The 24,481-nt window shown below is 49.5% G+C and overlaps 1 protein-coding gene across 2 annotated transcripts in view; it reads left to right on the top strand.

Annotated features, from left to right (window-relative positions):
- The first annotated feature begins 2,215 nt into the window (after window positions 1-2,215).
- The window catches only part of LOC110492805 (reticulon-4 receptor-like 1), a 158,611-nt gene continuing 136,345 nt past the window's right edge, over window positions 2,216-24,481 (top strand). For both annotated transcript variants that reach the window (XR_005053548.1, XM_036989492.1), the window contains exon 1: window positions 2,216-2,556. Coding sequence is in view for 1 of the 2 variants with exons in the window: in XM_036989492.1 (XP_036845387.1) it covers window positions 2,547-2,556 (10 nt within the window). In the remaining variant the exon portion in view is untranslated. The remainder of the gene's footprint in view (window positions 2,557-24,481) is intronic.

Below are 24,481 nucleotides of genomic sequence, written 5' to 3'. Positions count from 1 at the left end.
CCCTTCCGCCCCTACACTCTAACCACTAGGTTACCTGTCGCCCCTACACTCTAACCACTAGGCTACCTGCCGCCCCTCCCCTCTAACCACTAGGCTACCTGCTGCCCCTACACTCTAACCACTAGGCTACCTGCCGCCCCTACACTCTAACCACTAGGCTACCTGCCGCCTCTACACTCTAACCACTAGGCTACCTGCCGCCCCTACACTCTAACCTTTAGGCTACCTGCCGCCTCTACACTCTAATCACTAGGCTACCTGCCACCTCTACACTCTAACCACTAGGCTACATGCCGCCCCTACACTCTAACCACTAGGTTACCTGTCGCCCCTACACTCTAACCACTAGGCTACCTGCCGCCTCGACACTCTAACCACTAGGCTACCTGCCGCCCCTACACTCTAACCTCTAGGCTACCTGCCACCTCTACACTCTAACCACTAGGCTACCCTGCCGCCCCTACACTCTAACCACTAGGTTACCTGTCGCCCCTACACTCTAACCACTAGGTTACCTGCCGCCCCTACACTCTAACCACTAGGCTACCTGCCGCCTCTACACTCTAACCACTAGGCTACCTGCCGCCCCTACACTCTAACCTCTAGGCTACCTGCCGCCTCTACACTCTAACCACTAGGCTACCTGCCGCCCCTACACTCTAACCTCTAGGCTACCTGCCGCCCCTACACTCTAACCACTAGGCTACCTGCCGCCCCTACACTCTAACCTCTAGGCTACCTGCCGCCTCTACACTCTAACCACTAGGCTACCTGCCGCCCCTACACTCTAACCTCTAGGCTACCTGCCGCCCCTACACTCTAACCTTTAGGCTACCTGCCGCCTCTACACTCTAATCACTAGGCTACCTGACACCTCTACACTCTAACCACTAGGCTACATGCCGCCCCTACACTCTAACCACTAGGTTACCTGTCGCCCCTACACTCTAACCACTAGGCTACCTGCCGCCTCTACACTCTAACCACTAGGCTACCTGCCGCCCCTACACTCTAACCACTAGGTTACCTGTCGCCCCTGCACTCTAACCACTAGGCTACCTGCCGCCCCTCCCCTCTAACCACTAGGCTACCTGCTGCCCCTACAATCTAACCACTAGGCTACCTGCCGCCTCTACACTCTAACCACTAGGCTACCTGCCACCCCTACACTCTAACCACTAGGCTACCTGCCGCCTCTACACTCTAACCACTAGGCTACCTGCCGCCCCTACACTCTAACCTTTAGGCTACCTGCCGCCTCTACACTCTAATCACTAGGCTACCTGCCACCTCTACACTCTAACCACTAGGCTACATGCCGCCCCTACACTCTAACCACTAGGTTACCTGTCGCCCCTACACTCTAACCACTAGGCTACCTGCCTCCTCTACACTCTAACCACTAGGCTACCTGCCGCCCCTACACTCTAACCTCTAGGCTACCTGCCACCTCTACACTCTAACCACTAGGCTACCCTGCCGCCCCTACACTCTAACCACTAGGTTACCTGTCGCCCCTGCACTCTAACCACTAGGCTACCTGCCGCCCCTCCCCTCTAACCACTAGGCTACCTGCTGCCCCTACAATCTAACCACTAGGCTACCTGCCGCCTCTACACTCTAACCACTAGGCTACCTGCCACCCCTACACTCTAACCACTAGGCTACCTGCCGCCCCTACGCTCTAACCACTAGGCTACCTGCTGCCCCAGGCAGTAGACCTTAGTTGAAAAACGGTTTGTTTTAATCAATTGTTTGGTGACGTGTGATTATATTTAGTTTTTATCTAAAAAATTATAACTTTTTAAATGTTTCACTATTTGTATGAAATTCACAGAGGAGGATGGTCCTCCTCCTCCGAGTGGCCCCTACATGTCAAATATCCCTTTGATTTGTATCTGCTGTAGCTATAGATTTGCAGCAAAGTTGGTTCCTGTTTCAGTCATTTATTTGGCCACGTTTTGCGTGGGTCAAACAAAAACACCCTTTTGATTGGTTGACAAATAGTGTCTCTCACAATGCAGGTGTTTGCTGCACGCTGCAGTTGGTGAAGAAGTAACTACGGTGACTTTAAAGGGGATTTTTTTATAGAAAACTGCTTGACCTTTGATCACATAATTTTTGTTAAGCTCATGCAGTGGAAATGTAGTCGCAAAGTCGGACAATTTTTATAACCATAATGCAACACACTTTGAAAGGCGGGGACCAATGATGGTCAACGACTTCACTAAAGTGATCTGCTCGAACGCGCCCAGTGTGTGGTAGTCTGCCGTCAAAAAACACAAGCTGCGCCTGCCTTCCGTGCGTTTGGAATAGATAGTGCATCTTGTATTGTTTTGATAGATTCTTCCAGACGCTTTAACTTCTTCTCCGTCGGAAATATCTGCGGGTATGTTTTCAACTCTGCCCGTCAACACTGTTCATATCAGACCGGAGAAAACACCTGACAAGTAGGCTACGTTCGGCCGAAAGAGACATCCAAGGAGGATGGGACCCAAACTAGGATAGCCTACATAGACTAGACGGATAGAACAACCGCCTTCAACATGTTTAGAGGTACGATTCCGACTTTTTTTCCCCCTATCGCTGTAATGGTGTTACATCGGCTATTGGTTTCTGTTTGTTTGTGTGGATATATATGACAAAGTGGGCTGGAAATGTGTGATATTGTGTTCCTGCGCTGAGCGCTTTGTGTTTATGATGACCTACCTACAGTAGACTAGCGTTCTATCACGACTTGGAATGCATTTGGAATGGTGTGTGTGTGTGTGTGTGTGTGTGTGTGTGTGTGTGTGTGTGTGTGTGGTCGCTCGGTCTATGTATAGGCTGTCGACTACAGAGGTTAACAAATATGAACTATCCAGGTGTGTGTGTGTGTGCGCGCTTGTGGTCTACGAAGAGGTCTGTGTCGGCAGAAGTGTGCGATGTGGCTTCCCAATACGTTGTCAAATCCTGGAGTGTGTTGGTCTTTACGAGCGTCCTTAGATGAAATGCTTCTATCCCCCACACCGCTCTTCTCGCCCAGCTCGGCTTCGTTCGGCGGGAATCAAATATTTATCAATGTCACGTTATATTATTCTTTAAAAATAGAATACCGGTGCCGCACTGCAGTTCACGGTTATTGTGTGTCTGTGTGTGTGCGTGCATTCGCGCGCCTAGACGGAGACTTTCTGACCTTCTGGAGCGGCTGGGTGACGAGACAACGGCTCGAGGAACAAGCGCCAAGAGAGTCAGTGGGCCCCGGGGACCGGGAGCGTTTAACCGAGAGAGAGACACGGAGAGAGAGGTTTCTGTAAAGCTCCAATGTTGCTGTAAAAAAAAATCTACATTTTTAATGCCAAGATCTGGTTCTAATCCAGCATCAGCACTTTGCTATTAAAGGCCAAGTGCAGTCAAACAACGTGATATCCTGTGTTTTTATATGTATGTATACATATACAGGATAATGCTCTTTTACTGTAAACTCTTCTTGAAAATAGATAAAAACGGTTGCATTGGCCCTTTTGTTTTTTAAAGGGTGCCTGTCTGTGTAGACAGCAGGGTTGCAATTGTGGAACCATGATCTCTCTGTCTCTCTGTCTGTCTCTCTGTCTGTCTCTGTCTGTCCCTGTCTGTCTGTCTCTCTCTGTCTGTCTGCCTCTCTGTCTGTCTCTCTGTCTCTCTGTCTGTCTCTCTCTGTCTGTCTCTCTCTGTCTGTCTGCCTTTCTGTCTGTCTGTCTGTCTCTCTGTCTGTCTGCCTCTCTGTCTGTCTGTCTCTCTGTCTGTCTGTCTCTGTCTGTCTCTGTCTGTCTCTCTGTCTGTCTCTCTGTCTGTCTGTCTGTCTGTCTGTGTCTCTCTTTCTCTCTTTCTCTCTCTCTTTCTCTCTCTCTTTCTCTCTCTCTTTCTCTCTCTCTTTCTCTCAATTCAATTCAAGGGCTTTATTGGCATGGGATACGTGTTAACATTACCAAAGTAAGTGAGGTAGACAATATACTAAAGTTAAATAAACAATACAAATTAACAGTAAACATTACACATACAGAAGTTTCAAAACAATAAAGACATTACAAATGTCATATATATATATATATATATAAGGGGGCCGAATACTTTCGCAAGGCACTGTGTATATATATATACATATATATACATACATACATACAGTGCCTTGCGAAAGTATTCGGCCCCCTTGAACTTTGCGACCTTTTGCCACATTTCAGGCTTCAAACATAAAGATATAAAACTGTATTTTTTTGTGAAGAATCAACAACAAGTGGGACACAATCATGAAGTGGAACGACATTTATTGGATATTTCAAACTTTTTTAACAAATCAAAAACTGAAAAATTGGGCGTGCAAAATTATTCAGCCCCCTTAAGTTAATACTTTGTAGCGCCACCTTTTGCTGTGATTACAGCTGTAAGTCGCTTGGGGTATGTCTCTCTCAGTTTTGCACAAAAAATACAGTTTTATATCTTTATGTTTGAAGCCTGAAATGTGGCAAAAGGTCGCAAAGTTCAAGGGGGCTGAATACTTTCGCAAGGCACTGTATATACAGTGTTTTAACAATGTACAAATGCACAAAAGGACACAAGATAAAGTAAATAAGCATAACATCTTGCTGTTGTGATGGCACACTGTGGGATTTCACCCAGTCGATATGGAAGTTTTTCAAAATTGGATTTGTTTTCGAATTCTTTGTGGATCTGTGTAATCTGAGGGAAATATGTCTCTCTAATATGGTCAGACATTGGGCAGGAGGTTAGGAAGTGCAGCTCAGTTTCCACCTCATTTTCTGGGCAGTGAGCACATAGCCTCTCTTCTCTTGAGAGCCATGTCTGCCTACGGTGGGCTTTCTCAATAGCAAGGCTATGCTCACTGAGTCTGTACATAGTCAAAGCTTTCCTTAATTTTGGGTCAGTCACAGTGGTCAGGTATTCTGCTACTGTGTACTCTCTGTTTAGGGCCAAATAGCATTCTAGTTTGCGCTGTTTTTTTGTTAATTCTTTCCAATGTGTCAAGTAATTATCTTTTTGTTTTCTCATGATTTGGTTGGGTCTAATTGTGCTGCTGGCCTGGGGCTCTGTAGGGTGTGTTTGAACAGAGCCCCAGGACCAGCTTGCTTAGGGGACTCTTCTCCAGGTTCATCTTTCTGTAGGTGATGGCTTTGTTATGGAAGGTTTGGGAATCGCTTCCTTTTAGGTGGTTGTAGAATTTAACGGCTCTTTTCTGGATTTTGATAATTAGCTCTGCAAGCATTATTGTGTTCTACATTGTACACGGAGGATATTTTTGCAGAATTCTGCGTGCAGAGTCTCAATTTGGTGTTTGTCCCATTTTGTGAAGTCTTGGTTGGTGAGCACCCCAGACCTCACAACCATAAAGGACAATGGGCTCTATGACTGATTCAAGTATTTTTAGCCAAATCCTAATTGGTATGTTGAAATGTATGTTCCTTTTGATGGCATAGAATGCCCTTATTGCCTTGTCTCTCAGATCGTTCACAGCCCTCCTTGGTTGGTGACAGAAGCACCAGATCATCAGCAAACAGCAGACATTTGACTTCGGATTCTTACAGGGGGAGGCCGGGTGCTGCAGACCTTTCTAGTGCCAATTCGTTGATATATATGTTGAAGAGGGTGGGGCTTAAGCTGCATCCCTGTCTCACCCCACGACCCTGTGTGAAGAAATGTGTGTGTTTTTTGCCAATTTTAACCGCACACTTGTTGTTTGTGTACATGGATTTTATAATGTCGAATGCTTTTTTGAAATCAACAAAGCATGAGAAGACTTTGCCTTTGTTTTGGTTTGTTTGGTTGTCGATTAGGGTGTGCAGGGTGAATACATGGTCTGTTGTATGGTAATTTGGTGAAAAGCCAATTTGACATTTGCTCAGTACATTGTTTTCATTGAGGAAATGTACAAGTTTGCTGTTAATGATAATGCAGAGGATTTTCCCAAGGTTACTATTGACGCATATTCCACGGTAGTTATTGGGGGGTCAAATTTGTCTCCACCTGTCTGGTTTTTTTTTTTGTCGGGGTGTGAGCAGTGGCATTCAGGTAGGAGCTGTCGGGGTGTGAGCAGTGGCATTCAGGTAGGAGCTGTCGGGGTGTGAGCAGTGGCATTCAGGTAGGAGCTGTCGGGGTGTGATCAGTGGCAGCCAGGTAGGAGCTGTCGGGGTGTGAGCAGTGGCAGCCAGGTAGGAGCTGTCGGGGTGTGAGCAGTGGCAGCCAGGTAGGAGCTGTCGGGGTGTGAGCAGTGGCAGCCAGGTAGGAGCTGTCTGGGTGTGAGCAGTGGCAGACAGGTAGGAGCTGTCGGGGTGTGAGCAGTGGCAGCCAGGTAGGAGCTGTCTGGGTGTGAGCAGTGGCAGACAGGTAGGAGCTGTCGGGGTGTGATCAGTGGCAGCCAGGTAGGAGCTGTCGGGGTGTGAGCAGTGGCAGCCAGGTAGGAGCTGTCGGGGTGTGAGCAGTAGCAGCCAGGTAGGAGCTGTCGGGGTGTGAGCAGTGGCAGCCAGGTAGGAGCTGTCTGGGTGTGAGCAGTGGCAGACAGGTAGGAGCTGTCGGGGTGTGAGCAGTGGCAGCCAGGTAGGAGCTGTCTGGGTGTGAGCAGTGGCAGACAGGTAGGAGCTGTCGGGGTGTGATCAGTGGCAGCCAGGTAGGAGCTGTCGGGGTGTGAGCAGTGGCAGCCAGGTAGGAGCTGTCTGGGTGTGAGCAGTGGCAGCCAGGTAGGAGCTGTCGGGGTGTGATCAGTGGCATTCAGGTAGGAGCTGTCGGGGTGTGAGCAGTGGCATTCAGGTAGGAGCTGTCGGGGTGTGAGCAGTGGCAGCCAGGTAGGAGCTGTCGGGGTGTGATCAGTGGCATTCAGGTAGCAGCTGTCGGGGTGTGATCAGTGGCAGCCAGGTAGGAGCTGTCGGGGTGTGAGCAGTGGCAGACAGGTAGGAGCTGTCGGGGTGTGAGCAGTGGCAGCCAGGTAGGAGCTGTCGGGGTGTGAGCAGTTCAGACAGGTAGGAGCTGTCGGGGTGTGAGCAGTGGCAGACAGGTAGGAGCTGTCGGGGTGTGAGCAGTGGCAGACAGGTAGGAGCTGTCGGGGTGTGAGCAGTGGCATTCAGGTAGGAGCTGTCGGGGTGTGAGCAGTGGCATTCAGGTAGGAGCTGTCGGGGTGTGATCAGTGGCATTCAGGTAGGAGCTGTCGGGGTGTGAGCAGTGGCATTCAGGTAGGAGCTATCGGGGTGTGAGCATTGGCATTCAGGTAGGAGCTGTTGGGGTGTGAGCAGTGGCATTCAGGTAGGAGCTGTCGGGGTGTGATCAGTGGCAGCCAGGTAGGAGCTGTCGGGGTGTGATCAGTGGCATTCAGGTAGGATCTGTCGGGGTGTGAGCAGTGGCATTCAGGTAGGAGCTATCGGGGTGTGAGCATTGGCATTCAGGTAGGAGCTGTCGGGGTGTGAGCAGTGGCAGCCAGGTAGGAGCTGTCGGGGTGTGAGCAGTGGCATTCAGGTAGGAGCTGTCGGGGTGTGAGCAGTGGCATTCAGGTAGGAGCTGTCGGGGTGTGAGCAGTGGCATTCAGGTAGGAGCTGTCGGGGTGTGAGCAGTGGCATTCAGGTAGGAGCTGTCGGGGTGTGAGCAGTGGCATTCAGGTAGGAGCTGTCGGGGTGTGATCAGTGGCAGCCAGGTAGGAGCTGTCGGGGTGTGAGCAGTGGCAGCCAGGTAGGAGCTGTCGGGGTGTGAGCAGTGGCAGCCAGGTAGGAGCTGTCGGGGTGTGAGCAGTGGCAGCCAGGTAGGAGCTGTCTGGGTGTGAGCAGTGGCAGACAGGTAGGAGCTGTCGGGGTGTGAGCAGTGGCAGCCAGGTAGGAGCTGTCTGGGTGTGAGCAGTGGCAGACAGGTAGGAGCTGTCGGGGTGTGATCAGTGGCAGCCAGGTAGGAGCTGTCGGGGTGTGAGCAGTGGCAGCCAGGTAGGAGCTGTCGGGGTGTGAGCAGTAGCAGCCAGGTAGGAGCTGTCGGGGTGTGAGCAGTGGCAGCCAGGTAGGAGCTGTCTGGGTGTGAGCAGTGGCAGACAGGTAGGAGCTGTCGGGGTGTGAGCAGTGGCAGCCAGGTAGGAGCTGTCTGGGTGTGAGCAGTGGCAGACAGGTAGGAGCTGTCGGGGTGTGATCAGTGGCAGCCAGGTAGGAGCTGTCGGGGTGTGAGCAGTGGCAGCCAGGTAGGAGCTGTCTGGGTGTGAGCAGTGGCAGCCAGGTAGGAGCTGTCGGGGTGTGATCAGTGGCATTCAGGTAGGAGCTATCGGGGTGTGAGCATTGGCATTCAGGTAGGAGCTGTTGGGGTGTGAGCAGTGGCATTCAGGTAGGAGCTGTCGGGGTGTGATCAGTGGCAGCCAGGTAGGAGCTGTCGGGGTGTGATCAGTGGCATTCAGGTAGGATCTGTCGGGGTGTGAGCAGTGGCATTCAGGTAGGAGCTATCGGGGTGTGAGCATTGGCATTCAGGTAGGAGCTGTCGGGGTGTGAGCAGTGGCAGCCAGGTAGGAGCTGTCGGGGTGTGAGCAGTGGCATTCAGGTAGGAGCTGTCGGGGTGTGAGCAGTGGCATTCAGGTAGGAGCTGTCGGGGTGTGAGCAGTGGCATTCAGGTAGGAGCTGTCGGGGTGTGAGCAGTGGCATTCAGGTAGGAGCTGTCGGGGTGTGAGCAGTGGCATTCAGGTAGGAGCTGTCGGGGTGTGATCAGTGGCAGCCAGGTAGGAGCTGTCGGGGTGTGAGCAGTGGCAGCCAGGTAGGAGCTGTCGGGGTGTGAGCAGTGGCAGCCAGGTAGGAGCTGTCGGGGTGTGAGCAGTGGCAGCCAGGTAGGAGCTGTCTGGGTGTGAGCAGTGGCAGACAGGTAGGAGCTGTCGGGGTGTGAGCAGTGGCAGCCAGGTAGGAGCTGTCTGGGTGTGAGCAGTGGCAGACAGGTAGGAGCTGTCGGGGTGTGATCAGTGGCAGCCAGGTAGGAGCTGTCGGGGTGTGAGCAGTGGCAGCCAGGTAGGAGCTGTCGGGGTGTGAGCAGTAGCAGCCAGGTAGGAGCTGTCGGGGTGTGAGCAGTGGCAGCCAGGTAGGAGCTGTCTGGGTGTGAGCAGTGGCAGACAGGTAGGAGCTGTCGGGGTGTGAGCAGTGGCAGCCAGGTAGGAGCTGTCTGGGTGTGAGCAGTGGCAGACAGGTAGGAGCTGTCGGGGTGTGATCAGTGGCAGCCAGGTAGGAGCTGTCGGGGTGTGAGCAGTGGCAGCCAGGTAGGAGCTGTCTGGGTGTGAGCAGTGGCAGCCAGGTAGGAGCTGTCGGGGTGTGATCAGTGGCATTCAGGTAGGAGCTGTCGGGGTGTGAGCAGTGGCATTCAGGTAGGAGCTGTCGGGGTGTGAGCAGTGGCAGCCAGGTAGGAGCTGTCGGGGTGTGATCAGTGGCATTCAGGTAGCAGCTGTCGGGGTGTGATCAGTGGCAGCCAGGTAGGAGCTGTCGGGGTGTGAGCAGTGGCAGACAGGTAGGAGCTGTCGGGGTGTGAGCAGTGGCAGCCAGGTAGGAGCTGTCGGGGTGTGAGCAGTTCAGACAGGTAGGAGCTGTCGGGGTGTGAGCAGTTCAGACAGGTAGGAGCTGTCGGGGTGTGAGCAGTGGCAGACAGGTAGGAGCTGTCGGGGTGTGAGCAGTGGCAGACAGGTAGGAGCTGTCGGGGTGTGAGCAGTGGCATTCAGGTAGGAGCTGTCGGGGTGTGAGCAGTGGCATTCAGGTAGGAGCTGTCGGGGTGTGATCAGTGGCATTCAGGTAGGAGCTGTCGGGGTGTGAGCAGTGGCATTCAGGTAGGAGCTATCGGGGTGTGAGCATTGGCATTCAGGTAGGAGCTGTTGGGGTGTGAGCAGTGGCATTCAGGTAGGAGCTGTCGGGGTGTGATCAGTGGCAGCCAGGTAGGAGCTGTCGGGGTGTGATCAGTGGCATTCAGGTAGGATCTGTCGGGGTGTGAGCAGTGGCATTCAGGTAGGAGCTATCGGGGTGTGAGCATTGGCATTCAGGTAGGAGCTGTCGGGGTGTGAGCAGTGGCAGCCAGGTAGGAGCTGTCGGGTGTGAGCAGTGGCATTCAGGTAGGAGCTGTCGGGGTGTGAGCAGTGGCATTCAGGTAGGAGCTGTCGGGGTGTGAGCAGTGGCATTCAGGTAGGAGCTGTCGGGGTGTGAGCAGTGGCATACAGGTAGGAGCTGTCGGGGTGTGAGCAGTGGCATTCAGGTAGGAGCTGTCGGGGTGTGAGCAGTGGCATTCAGGTAGGAGCTGTCGGGGTGTGAGCAGTGGCAGCCTGGTAGGAGCTGTCGGGGTGTGATCAGTGGCAGCCAGGTAGGAGCTGTCGGGGTGTGAGCAGTGGCATTCAGGTAGGAGCTGTCGGGGTGTGAGCAGTGGCATTCAGGTAGGAGCTGTCGGGGTGTGAGCAGTGGCATTCAGGTAGGAGCTGTCGGGGTGTGAGCAGTGGCAGCCAGGTAGGAGCTGTCGGGGTGTGAGCAGTGGCAGCCAGGTAGGAGCTGTCTGGGTGTGAGCAGTGGCAGACAGGTTGGAGCTGTCGGGGTGTGATCAGTGGCAGCCAGGTAGGAGCTGTCGGGGTGTGAGCAGTGGCAGCTAGGTAGGAGCTGTCTGGGTGTGAGCAGTGGCATTCAGGTAGGAGCTGTCGGGGTGTGAGCAGTGGCAGCCAGGTAGGAGCTGTCGGGGTGTGAGCAGTGGCATTCAGGTAGGAGCTGTCGGGGTGTGAGCAGTGGCATTCAGGTAGGAGCTGTCGGGGTGTGAGCAGTGGCATTCAGGTAGGAGCTGTCGGGGTGTGAGCAGTGGCAGCCAGGTAGGAGCTGTCGGGGTGTGATCAGTGGCATTCAGGTAGGAGCTGTCGGGGTGTGATCAGTGGCATTCAGGTAGGAGCTGTCGGGGTGTGAGCAGTGGCAGACAGGTAGGAGCTGTCGGGGTGTGAGCAGTGGAATTCAGGTAGGAGCTGTCGGGGTGTGAGCAGTGGCATTCAGGTAGGAGCTGTCGGGGTGTGATCAGTGGCAGCCAGGTAGGAGCTGTCGGGGTGTGAGCAGTGGCAGCCAGGTAGGAGCTGTCGGGGTGTGAGCAGTGGCATTCAGGTAGGAGCTGTCGGGGTGTGAGCATTGGCATTCAGGTAGGAGCTGTCGGGGTGTGAGCAGTGGCATTCAGGTAGGAGCTGTCGGGGTGTGAGCAGTGGCATTCAGGTAGGAGCTGTCGGGGTGTGAGCAGTGGCAGCCAGGTAGGAGCTGTCGGGGTGTGAGCAGTGGCATTCAGGTAGGAGCTGTCGGGGTGTGAGCATTGGCATTCAGGTAGGAGGTGTCGGGGTGTGAGCATTGGCATTCAGGTAGGAGGTGTCGGGGTGTGAGCAGTGGCATTCAGGTAGGAGCTGTCGGGGTGTGAGCAGTGGCATTCAGGTAGGAGCTGTCGGGGTGTGAGCAGTGGCATTCAGGTAGGAGCTGTCGGGGTGTGAGCAGTGGCATACAGGTAGGAGCGTTCGGGGTGTGAGCAGTGGCATTCAGGTAGGAGCTGTAGGGGTGTGAGCAGTGGCATTCAGGTAGGAGCTGTCGGGGTGTGATCAGTGGCAGCCAGGTAGGAGCTGTCGGGGTGTGATCAGTGGCAGCCAGGTAGGAGATGTCGGGGTGTGAGCAGTGGCATTCAGGTAGGAGCTGTCGGGGTGTGAGCAGTGGCATTCAGGTAGGAGCTGTCGGGGTGTGAGCATTGGCATTCAGGAAGGAGCTGTCGGGGTGTGAGCAGTGGCAGCCAGGTAGGAGCTGTCGGGGTGTGAGCAGTGGCAGCCAGGTAGGAGCTGTCGGGGTGTGAGCAGTGGCAGACAGGTAGGAGCTGTCGGGGTGTGATCAGTGGCATTCAGGTAGGAGCTGTCGTGGTGTGAGCAGTGGCAGCCAGGTATGAGCTGTCGGGGTGTGAGCATTGGCAGCCAGGTAGGAGCTGTCGGGGTGTGATCAGTGGCAGCCAGGTAGGAGCTGTCGGGGTGTGAGCAGTGGCAGCCAGGTAGGAGCTGTCGGGGTGTGAGCAGTGGCATTCAGGTAGGAGCTGTCGGGGTGTGAGCATTGGCATTCAGGTAGGAGCTGTCGGGGTGTGAGCAGTGGCATTCAGGTAGGAGCTGTCGGGGTGTGAGCAGTGGCATTCAGGTAGGAGCTGTCGAGGTGTGAGCAGTGGCAGCCAGGTAGGAGCTGTCGGGGTGTGAGCAGTGGCATTCAGGTAGGAGCTGTCGGGGTGTGAGCATTGGCATTCAGGTAGGAGCTGTCGGGGTGTGAGCAGTGGCAGCCAGGTAGGAGCTGTCGGGGTGTGAGCAGTGGCATTCAGGTAGGAGCTGTCGGGGTGTGAGCAGTGGCATTCAGGTAGGAGCTGTCGGGGTGTGAGCAGTGGCATTCAGGTAGGAGCTGTCGGGGTGTGAGCAGTGGCATACAGGTAGGAGCGTTCGGGGTGTGAGCAGTGGCATTCAGGTAGGAGCTGTAGGGGTGTGAGCAGTGGCATTCAGGTAGGAGCTGTCGGGGTGTGATCAGTGGCAGCCAGGTAGGAGCTGTCGGGGTGTGATCAGTGGCAGCCAGGTAGGAGATGTCGGGGTGTGAGCAGTGGCATTCAGGTAGGAGCTGTCGGGGTGTGAGCAGTGGCATTCAGGTAGGAGCTGTCGGGGTGTGAGCATTGGCATTCAGGTAGGAGCTGTCGGGGTGTGAGCAGTGGCAGCCAGGTAGGAGCTGTCGGGGTGTGAGCAGTGGCAGCCAGGTAGGAGCTGTCGGGGTGTGAGCAGTGGCAGACAGGTAGGAGCTGTCGGGGTGTGATCAGTGGCATTCAGGTAGGAGCTGTCGTGGTGTGAGCAGTGGCAGCCAGGTATGAGCTGTCGGGGTGTGAGCATTGGCAGCCAGGTAGGAGCTGTCGGGGTGTGAGCAGTGGCAGCCAGGTAGGAGCTGTCGGGGTGTGAGCAGTGGCAACCAGGTAGGAACTGTCGAGGTGTGAGCAGTGGCAGACAGGTAGGAGCTGTCGGGGTGTGAGCAGTGGCAGACAGGTAGGAGCTGTCGGGGTGTGAGCAGTGGCAGACAGGTAGGAGCTGTCGGGGTGTGAGCAGTGGCAGACAGGTAGGAGCTGTCGGGGTGTGAGCAGTGGCAGCCAGGTAGGAGCTGTCGGGGTGTGAGCAGTGGCAGCCAGGTAGGAGCTGTCAGGGGGTGAGCAGTGGCAGCCAGGTAGGAGCTGTCGGGGTGTGAGCAGTGGCATTCAGGTAGGAGCTGTCGGGGTGTGAGCAGTGGCAGACAGGTAGGAGCTGTCGGGGTGTGAGCAGTGGCAGCCAGGTAGGAGCTGTCGGGGTGTGAGCAGTGGCATTCAGGTAGGAGCTGTCGGGGTGTGAGCATTGGCATTCAGGTAGGAGCTGTCGGGGTGTGATCAGTGGCAGCCAGGTAGGAGCTGTCGGGGTGTGATCAGTGGCATTCAGGTAGGAGCTGTCGGGGTGTGAGCATAATATTCTTGTCTATATTGAATACATAATTTAAACATTCACAGTGTAGGTTGGAAAAAGTATGTGAAAAAAAAGAATGTGAACCCCCCCAGGCTTCCCCAAAAGCTAATTGGAGTCAGGAGTCAGCTAACCTGGAGTCCAATCAATGAGACGAGATTGAAGATGTTGGTGCCTCGAAAAAAATAGATCTCAGAAGACCTAAGATTAAAATGAAGAAGTGTTGACTTGCATAACGCTGGAAAGGGTTACAAAAGTATCTCTAAAAGACTTGATGTTCATCAGTCCATGGTAAGACTAATAGTCTATAAATGGAGAAAGTTCAGCACTGTTGCTACTCTCTCTAGGAGTGGCCGTCCTGCAAAGATAACTGCAAGAGCACAGCGCAGAATGTTCAATGAGGTTAAGAAGAATCCTAGAGTGTCAGCTAAAGACATACAGATATCTCTGGAACATGCTAACATCTCTGTTGACGAGTCTACGATACTAACATCTTGTTACTGTAATTTAATTATACCAATGTGTTTTCATTAATTGAATTCCCTTAATCTATTTTAATGAGAATTTGTAAGATTCTTGTTTGCATAAAATAGACGGAGACCAGTCTTCTCAATAATAGGTAACAGAATTTATTCTCGGAGCGCGCTGCCACGTTACCACGAGCAACAGTTTATATATAATAACATGACGTCAATTCATTGCTTCTAAAATGAATCTCCTCCTCCAGACCAGTTCAAAGGGACAAAGGGAACTTTTTTAAAAGTTCATTCAAAGTTCATTCCAACTCACTAACACAAGACACACAACACAGCTGAATTAACTTTTGACTCCTCACCATTATCGATCACCACTGAGCTGACAGTTCTAATTAACAGAAAACCTAGGAATGCACTCACTGCCTTATCTAAAACACCCCAGAGCTCAGTTTCGTCGGTTCAACCACAGGTTAACGACCTCATCTGTTTACCGTAATTGCTGGACTATTAAGCACACCTGAATATAAACCCACTGAATTATAAAAAAATATGTATTTTGTACATAAATAAGCCGCACATGTCTATAAGCCGCAGGTGCCTACCGGTACGAAACACGGCTTGTAACAAAAATAAATAGGCTTTAACGAAACACGGCTTGTAACAAAAATAAAACAGTAGCCTACCAAGAAAGTCATTGGTCACTATCTTCCTCCTCCTGTGCACTGAAACCACTGAAGTCATCTCCTTCGGTGTCGGAGTTGAATAGCCTCAGAGTTGCTTCATCCGATGTTGGATCGTTTTCATTGTCGCTCTCGTCACTTTCATCCGGAGGCAAATTCCCCGCTGAGCTCATGCTGCCCTCTTCAACATGCAGCAGTCCAGCCTTTCGAAACCCGTTGATGATAGTGGATTTTTTGACAATGCTCCACGCTGTCAGGACCCACTGGCAGACTTGACCATAAGTTGCTCTTCGCATGCGGGCCGTTTTAGTGAAGGATTTCTCCCCACTTGTCATCCAAGCCTCCCACTAAACAAGGAGTGCCACCTTAAATGCACGATTTACACTGATGTCGAGTGGCTGCAAATACTTTGGGCCATCTGCTTTTCTTCCCTCTGAAAGGTTTGTTGTCTTTTTGCACTGAGTCAGTTCCTCACGCTGCTGTTTACAAAGTCTTATAATCGACTCATTAAGGCCAAGCTCCCGTGCAGCAGCTCTCTTTCCTTTTCCAAAAGCCAGATTTATCGCCTTCAACTTGAAAGCTGCATCATATGCATTTCTCCGTGTCTTTGCCATGATGAGGGTGACAAAATGACTACCGTAATCAGAATGATGGGAAGTTTGAGCGCGCTCGATTTACGTCACATTATGTGACGGTGCTCAGTTTTTTGGCGGCATGAATCTTGTGAAAGCGTGAAAGATCCATAAATTAGCCGTGTCATTGTATAAACCGCCAGGTTCAAAGTGTGGGAATAAAGTAGCGGTTTATAGTCTGGAAATTACGGTACTTAATCCACAACCCATTTCTTTCTTCCTAGTTGGAATGGTGTTCATTAACTTTAATTACTCCTTGTCTGTGTCACACAATCCCTTCTTATGAACTCATATTGTTAATCAGATATAATAAAACAGAGTATAAGTTTACTTAAGTTACAGTTTCATTTAAAATAAGACTATTGTTCAGTCATTTAATCATAATTTTCCTAACACATCTCTGTTGGCGAGTCTATGATACGTTAAACACTAATCAAGAATGGTGTTCATGGGAGGACACCACAGAAGACACCACAGAAGAAGCCATTGCTGTCCAAAAAAAAAACATTGTTGTTATGTCTGAAGTTTGCAAAAGTGCACCTAAATGCTCCGCAGTGCTGCTGGCAAAATATTCTGTAGACAGATTCAACTAAAGTTGAGTTGTTTGGAAGGAACACACAACACTAGGTGTGGAGAAAAAAAGGCACAGCACACCAACATCAAAACCTCATCCCAACTGTAAAGTACGGTGGAGGCAGCATCATGGTTTGGGGCTGCTTTGCTGCCTCAGGGCCTGGACAGCTTGCTATCATTGACAAAAAAATGAATTCCCAAGTTTATCAAGACGTTTTGCAGGAGAATGTAAGGCTATCTGCTCGCCAATTGAAGCTCAACAGACGTTGGGTGACGCAACAGGACAACGACCCAAAACACAGAAGTAAATCAACAACAGAATGACTTCAACAGAAGAAAATATGCCTTCTGGAGTGGCCCAGTCAGAGCCCTGACCTCAACCCGATTGAGATGCTGTAGCATGACATCAAGAGATCAGTTCACGCCAGAAATCCTTGAATATTGCTGATCTGGAACAGTTTTGTAAAGCGCAATGGTCCAAAATTCCTCCAAACCGTTGTGCAGGTCTGATCCACAACTACAGAAAACGTTTGGTTGAGGTTATTGCTGCCAAAGGAGGGTCAACCAGTTATTCAATCCAAGGGTTCACATACTTTCCCCATCCTGCACTGTGAATGTTTCCACTGTGTTTTCAATACAGACATAAAAACGTATAATTGTTTGTGTGTTATTAGTGTAAGCAAACTGTGTTTGTCTGTTGTGACCTAGATGAAGATCAGATCACATTTTATGACCAATTTGTAGAAATCCAGGTATTTCCTAAAGGTTCACATACTTTTTCTTGCCACTCTATATAACTCCTTTCATGCAATTCTACTTATTTTGCCGAGCAGAAAAAAATGTGTAGTTTTTTATATAATAAATGATGATCAATTGTTTTTATTTTACTAGGCAAGTCAGTTAAGAACAAATTCTTATTTTCAATGACAGCCTAGGAACAGGGGCAGGGGCCTGTTCAGGGGCAGAATGACAGATGTGTACCATGTCAGCTCGGGGGTTTGAACTTGCAACCTTCCAGTTACTAGTCCAACACTCTAACCACTAGGCTACCTACCGCCCCTACACTCTAACCACTAGGCTACCCTGCCGCCCCTACACTCTAACCACTAGGCTACCCTGCCGCCCCTACACTCTAACCACTAGACTACCTGCCGCCCCTACACTCTAACCACTAGGCTACCCTGCCGCCCCTACACTCTAACCACTAGACTACCTGCCGCCTCTACACTCTAACCACTAGGCTACCCTGCCGCCCCTACACTCTAACCACTAGGCTACCCTGCTGTCCCTACACTCTAACCAATCTAAGAATGTTATGCTGACATGGGCCAATTGAGTGATTGCTGATGCACAAACACATTTTCCAATTGCACCTTGGGTATTCTGTTCTTTTATCTTTCAACAGTAAGTTGAAGCCCTGACTGAGTTCTTAGAAAAATAAAAATGGTCCGTAGGACTACAATAGGGGAGCATCGGTCTGTCTAACACACACACACACACACTACAAGCATACGGAGAATACCATCGGTCTGTCTAACACACACACACAAACACTACAAGCATACGGAGAATACCATCGGTCTGTCTAACACACACACACACACACAGAGATCATTATGGGTTAGGCCAGTTGGTTTGTCCCACCTGGGCTCTGTCCTCATTACTGATGAAACCATACAGGCCTAGACTGGGGGCTGGTGGTTGTGTGTTTGTGTGTGTGTGGACTGGAATAAATAGGCCAGAGATGTGTGTGTGTGTGTGTGTGTGTGCTTGTTTGTTTACGAGACTGGCTGAGTTCCTTACCGCCCATCCGCCACCACACACACGATAAAGGGCCATGTGTCTGTGTGTTGAATATACAGCTGTCTGTAAGTGGAAGTGCTGAAATGTGGTGTAATGTGGAGGTGCTTTGTCCCTGATACAGTCTGTCCATCACCTTTACTTCACCACTACCAAACAGAGTGATGGAGAAAACTAATGAGAGGAAGGGAGAATGAGAGAGAGAGAGAGGGGGTTGTGTTATTGTGTGTGTTTTTTCACATTACTTGTAATTTATCTTGTACATAATGTTTCTGCCACTGAAAGATAGCTTCTAGATATCAGGACAGCGATTACTCACCTTGTACTGGACAAAGTTTTTTTTCTTTAACGAGTTTCTTTAACGAACGCAAAGGATTTACTTCAGACACCCGACAAGGCCCAAATCCCCATCATTCACATGAAGGAGAGATGGAAATATCGGGGACGTAGGTTGGGGTGCCTTGTAAGGATCCGACGGCGAGTGAGCAATCCCCCTCTACCATCAGTCCTATTAGCCAACGTGCAGTCATTGGGATAAGAAAATGGATGAGCTCCGATCACGACTATCCTACCAATGGGACGTTAAAAACTGTAATATCTTATGTTTCACCTAGTCTTGGCTGAACGACAACATGGATAACATACAGCTGGTTAACTCTGCATCAGCAAGATTGAACAGCTGCCTCCGGTAAGACAAGGGGTGGTGGTCTGTGTCTATTTGTCAATAACAGCTGGTGCACAAAATCTAATATGAAAAAAGTCTCGAGGTTTTTGCTCGCCTGAGGTAGAGTATCTCATCATGATAAGCTGTAGACCACACTATTTACCAAGAGTTTTCATCTATATTTTTTCTTAACTGTCTATTTACCACCACAAACCGATGCTGGCACTAAGACCGCACTCAACCAGCTGTATAAGACCATAAGCAAACAGGAAAACGTTCATCCAGAGGCGGCGCTCCTAGTGGTGACTGTTGGAAAAGCATTCCAGGTGAAACTGGTTGAGAGAAAGTGGCCGGGGACGTAACTTTCCCTGCGTTAACATCTGTTTTACCTAATTTCTACCAGCATGTTACATGTGCAAACACCTTTACTCCACACTCAGAGATGCAAAGCTCTCCTTCAGCCTCCATTTTGGCAAATCTGACCATAACTCTATCCTCCTGATTCCTAATTACCGTAATGTCTGGACTATTAAGTGCCCCAGAATATAAACCCACTGAATTATTAAAAAATATGTATTTTGTACATAAATAAGCCGCACATGTCTATAAGCCGTAGGTGCCTACCGGTACATTGAAACAAATGAACTTTACACAGCCTTTAAATGAAACACGGCGTTGTAACAAAAATTAAACAGTAGCCTACCAAAAAAGTCATTGGTCACTATCTTCCTCCTCCTGTGCACTGAAACCACTGAAGTCATCTCTTTCGGTGTCGGAGTTGAATAGCCTCAGAATTGCTTCATCCGATGTTGGATCGTTTTCATTGTCGCTCTCGTCACTTTCATCCGGAGGCAAATACCCCGCTGAGCTCATGCTGCCCTCTTCAACATGCAGCAGTCCAGCCTTTCCAAACCCATTGATGATAGTGGATTTTTTGACAATGCTCCACTCTGTCAGGACCCACTGGCAGACTTGACCATAAGTTGCTCTTCGCATGCGGGCCATTTTAGTGAAGGATTTCTCCCCACTTGTCATTCAAGCCCCCCACTGAACACGGAGCGCCACCTTAAATGCACGATTTACACTGATGTCGATTGGCTGCAAATACTTTGTTGTGCCTCCAGGAATCACAGCTGGAATTGAGTTTGTCCTCTTGATGGCTTCTTTCACAGAGTCTGTTATGTGGGCCCTCTTGCTGCCCAACACGAGCAATGCCTTGTTCTTGTGAAAGAATCCTCCCGGTCGCTTGCCGTAACACTCCGTATGCCATTCATGTATTAGCTCTTCCGTCATCCATCCTTTCTTGTTGACTTTTTCCTCTCTGGAATTTGTCTTTTGGCATCGTCATGTGTTTAAAAATCAACATCGGTGGAAGCTTTTCTCCCGGTGCCGTGCAGCTCAGAACACAGGTGAAGTGCGTTTTTTTTCATGCCCAGTTGTTTTCAGCGTGACGGATGATTCACCTTTCCTGTTGACAGTCCGAGTGAGAGGCAGGTCAAACGTCAGAGGAACCTCATCCATATTTATGAGGTTGTGCGGGCCGATGGAATGCTCCTCTATCTTTGCATCAGTGAATTTGCGGAAGTTTGAAACTTTTTCCTCGTAGTCGGGAGGGAGCTGCTGACAGACTCGTCCGTACCCTGATGGACAGGCCTTTACGTCTCATAAATCTTAGACACCACGATGGTCTACCTCTAAAATCCTCAAACTTCATTGCGGTGCCGATTTGTTTTGGCTTTCAGTCGGATCTGCACAGTTGAAACACCTCGGCCGTCTGCTCTCTGTGTGTTGACCCAGTCTTCAAGCTCATTTTCTAGTTCGGGCCATCTGCTTTTCTTCCCTCTGAAAGCTTTTGTTGTCTTTTTGCACTGAGTCAGTTCCTCACGCTGCTGTTTCCAACGTCTTATCATCGACTCATTAAGGCCAAGCTCCCGTGCAGCAGCTCTATTTCCTTTTCCAACAGCCAGATCGATCGCCTTCAACTTGAAAGCTGCATCATATGCATTTCTCCGTGTCTTTGCCATGATGAGGGTGACAAAATGACTACCGTAATCAGAATGATGGGAAGTTTGAGCGCGCTCGATTTTCGTCACATTATGTGACGGTGCTCAGTTTTTTGGCGGCGTGAATCTTGTGAAAGCGGGAAAAATCCATAAATTAGCCGCGTCATTGTATAAACCGCGAGGTTCAAAGCCTGGGGATAAAGTAGCGGCTTATAGTCTGGAAATTACGGTACTCGCAAAAACTAAAGCAGGAAGTACCAGTGACTCGCTCATTAAGGAAGTGATCAGATGACGCAGATGTTATTAAGCTGCAGGACTGTTTTGCTATCACAGACTGGAATATGTTTCGGTATTCTTCCAATGGCATTGAGGAATATATCACTTCAGTCACTGGCTTCATCAACGTCGACGACGTCATCCCCACAGTGACCGTACCTACATACCCCAACCATAAGCCATGGATTACAGGAAACATCCGCACTGAGCTGAAGGGTAGAGCTGCCACTTTCAAGGAGCGGGATTCTAATCCAGACGCTTATAATAAATCCCGCAATGCCCTCCAACGAACCATCAAACAGGCACCGCGTCAATACAGGACTAAGATTGAATCGTACTACACTCTGACGCTCGTTGGTTGTGCCAGGGCTTGCAAACTATTACGGATTACAAGAGGAAGCACAGTCACGAGCTGCCATTGACACGAGCCTACAGGACGAGTTAAATAACTGTTATGCTCGCTTCGAGGAAAGCAACACTGAAGCATGCATGAGAGCATCAGCTGTTCCGGACGACTGTGTGATCACGCTCCCCATAGCCGATGTGAGTAAGACCTTTAAACAGGTCAACATTCACAAGGCCGCAGGGCCAGATGGATTACCTGGACGTGTACTCCAAGCATGCGCTGACCAACTGGCAAATGTCTTCACTGACATTTTCGACCTGTCCCTGCCCGAGTCTCTAATACCAACATATTTCAAACAGACCACCATAGTGCTGATTTAAGAAGGAAAGAAATTCCACAAATGAACTTTTAACAAGGCACACCTGTTAATTGAAATGCATTCCAGGTGACTACCTCATGCAGCTGGTTGAGAGAATGCCAAGAGTGTTTAAAGCTGTCAGCAAGGCAAAGGGGTGGCTATTTTGAAGATTCTAAAATATAAAATATATTTTGATTTGTGTAACACTTTTTTGGTTACTACATGATTCCATATGTGTTATTTCATAGTTTTGATGTCTTCACTATTTTATGCCTACATAAATTTACAATGTAGAAAATAGTACAAATAAAGAAAAAACATTGAATGAGTAGGTGTGTCCAAACTTTGGACTGGTACTGTATATAAAGTGTAATTTTATTTATTAAAATTTTTATTTCACCTTTATTTAACCAGGTAGGCTAGTTGAGAACAAGTTCTCATTTGCAACTGTGACCTGGCCAAGATAAAGCAAAGCAATTCGACACATACAACAGTAACAGAGTTACACATGGAATAAACAAAACATACAGTCAATAATACAGTAGAACAAAAGAAAACAAAAAGTCTATATACAGTGAGTGCAAATGAGGTAAGTTAAGGAAATAAATAGGCCATGGTGGCGAAGTAATTACAATATAGAAATTAAACACTGGAATGGTAGATCGGCAGAAGATGAATGTGCAGGTAGAGATACTGGGGTGCAAAGGAGCAAGATAAATAAATAAATAAATACCAGTATGGGGATGAGGTAGGTAGATAGATGGGATGCAAACTCAAAATTTCCCTATCAGACATGGTCTATTTTTTTTTTTCAAACCCAACCATGTGTGAGGCGTATACTTTGGTTTCAAAAGTAGATTTGTTTAAGACTACCAATCAATACTCAGTGTTACCCTGATTTAGCCCACTGCAGTAAAAGGTTTGTGATTCAAACAACAACAACACTCGCACCCGCCACATTTTATTTGGGGGGAGGGGAGGGGGGGGGGGAGTAAACAACTGAGGGATGGGGCTAAGGAAATGTAACCACTCTCAAATTCATAGATGGAGCTACTAAATAACAAATCTGAAAGCGGATGTACCACACTCTTGGGGAAGTGCCCTCCTACAGCGATTGGAGAGAGAGCGATTCATTCAAGCACCCTCTCACCCATTCTTTAGATGCTTGGCCAAGACTCCTTCTGTCTGTTGGCACTATTTTACTGTGTGTTGGCTATAGTTCTGCCTTTGAGTTGGGCCACTCAACACACACACACACACACACACACAGTTTTTGTTTATATCTGGTTTGTTGTGGAAGAGATAAACCTTCTACACCTCTGATTACACTGAACACAACACCAGGGAGGGAGGGAGCTTTTGTGTCGCTTGTGGCATTGATACACAGGGGAGAAGCTGTTGTCTTGGTCTATGTGTGTGTGTGTGACTAAATGCCAAAGCTGGAACATTGAGTTATACACCAGGCAGATGCTCTCTCTCTCTCTCTCTCTCCACCTCACAGCTTTTCTCTGTTTCCATGGGGGTGGTAGGTGGCCCAGCAGCTGAGGAGTAGGATATGTGGCCTGACAGTTCGCATGTTATAATCCCGGGCCGATGCTGGGTTCCTGCCTGACGACTCAAACGCCATTCTTCCGCTGCTCTATGTTCGCTACAAACTTCGGCCTGACGTCGTTTTGTGGGGACGTCAAAATGAGGGGTTGTTGAACACAAAGTCATCAGCGATTTGGATTCTCTCTAATCAATCAGAGTATCAAAACGCCGCTTTACCCACGTGTGTTCTTGTTCTGACCCAACCCCATCGGTTTCTGGGACCAATCAGAACGGTTAGAATGTGTTTGAGTTCTAAAAAAAATGGTCAGTGAGATACTCAGAGCAAGGTAGCTGAGTTCACATCCTACCATTTGAGCAATTGCCCTTAACCTTACAACATGCTCTCCATCCACTGCAGCTTGACCCTGTGTTCCTCTCAACCGTGTGGGGGATTCTGTCATTAGAAGGTCTGTCATAGAACCAGGAAGTGTTCTGGCCGAAATTATATAGGGGAAAGGGTGCCATTTTGGAAAATGTAGCCGGCTGAGCTAACATGGAGGAATAGCTAGCGAAAAAAACACTGAATGAGTTTGACACCCCTAGTGTTGACACTGTTGTGTGTGAAACACAACAAACCTTTTCTGACATACTGAAACCGCCCACGTCTGACACCGACGATCATACCACGCTCAAAGTCACTCGTTTAGCCCATTCTAACGTCCAATCAAACAGTAACTGGATGCCTGTCTGCCTGCTTTATATAGCAAGCCACGGCCACTTGAATCACTGTAGTAGGAAGCTAACCATTTTTGTGAACGGGGTGATTTATAGTTTTCTCTCCCCCCTCCCGCTCCCTTTCTCTCCTCTCGCTCACCTTCTCTCCTTTTCTCTCACTCACACACACGCATTGCACTTAGTTGGAATACAGTAGACTTTTTGTTATCAGTCTGAGCCTATAAATAACAGCAACAAATATCAACATAAACAATGACAACAGAAAGATTCTCTTTCACACTCATTCTCATACTTTCTCCCTCCCCTTATCTCTCTCTCTCTCTCTCTCTCTCCCTCTCTCTCTCTCTGTACCTCTCCTCTCTCTGTCGGTACCTCTCCTCTTTCTCTCTCTCGGTACTTCTCCTCTCTCCTCTCTCTTTCTCAATTCAATTTGCTTTATTGGCATGTTGTAACAATGTGCATATCGCCAAAGTTTACTTTGGATATTTACAATATTAAAATAATGAGAATCCAAATTGTCAGCGTGACAACAGGAACAACAATAACCAAGGGTCAAGGGTCAAAACAACCATACATTCAACAATAACAATAAGCATAGAGGACATGTGCAGGTTGATTGGTCTGTCAGACACTGTCCCTCATCTTATGGCTGGCAGCATTTTGCCAGGAAACGCAGCTCTGTCTCAGGTTCTGCTGTGTTGCAGTGGTTTCACAGCCTTTCCTCTACAGGGAGCCAGGTTTTCCTGTGTCTACCCATCTCAATGGCAAGGCTGTGCTCACTGAGCCTGTACTTTGTCAAGGTTTTTCTAAGGTTTTGATCAGTAACCATGGTCATATAGTTAGCCACGGTGTACTGTCGATTTAGGGCCAGATAGCACTGCATTTAGCTTTGTGTTTGTGCTTGTGTTTCCCAATAAGCAATTTAGTTTTGTTTTGACTGTGTCATTTGTTTTGATCTCATTGA

The sequence above is a fragment of the Oncorhynchus mykiss genome, chromosome 10 (assembly GCF_013265735.2).
Source record: "Oncorhynchus mykiss isolate Arlee chromosome 10, USDA_OmykA_1.1, whole genome shotgun sequence".
Taxonomy (NCBI): domain Eukaryota; kingdom Metazoa; phylum Chordata; class Actinopteri; order Salmoniformes; family Salmonidae; genus Oncorhynchus; species Oncorhynchus mykiss.
This window is presented reverse-complemented; position numbering and strand designations above follow the sequence as displayed.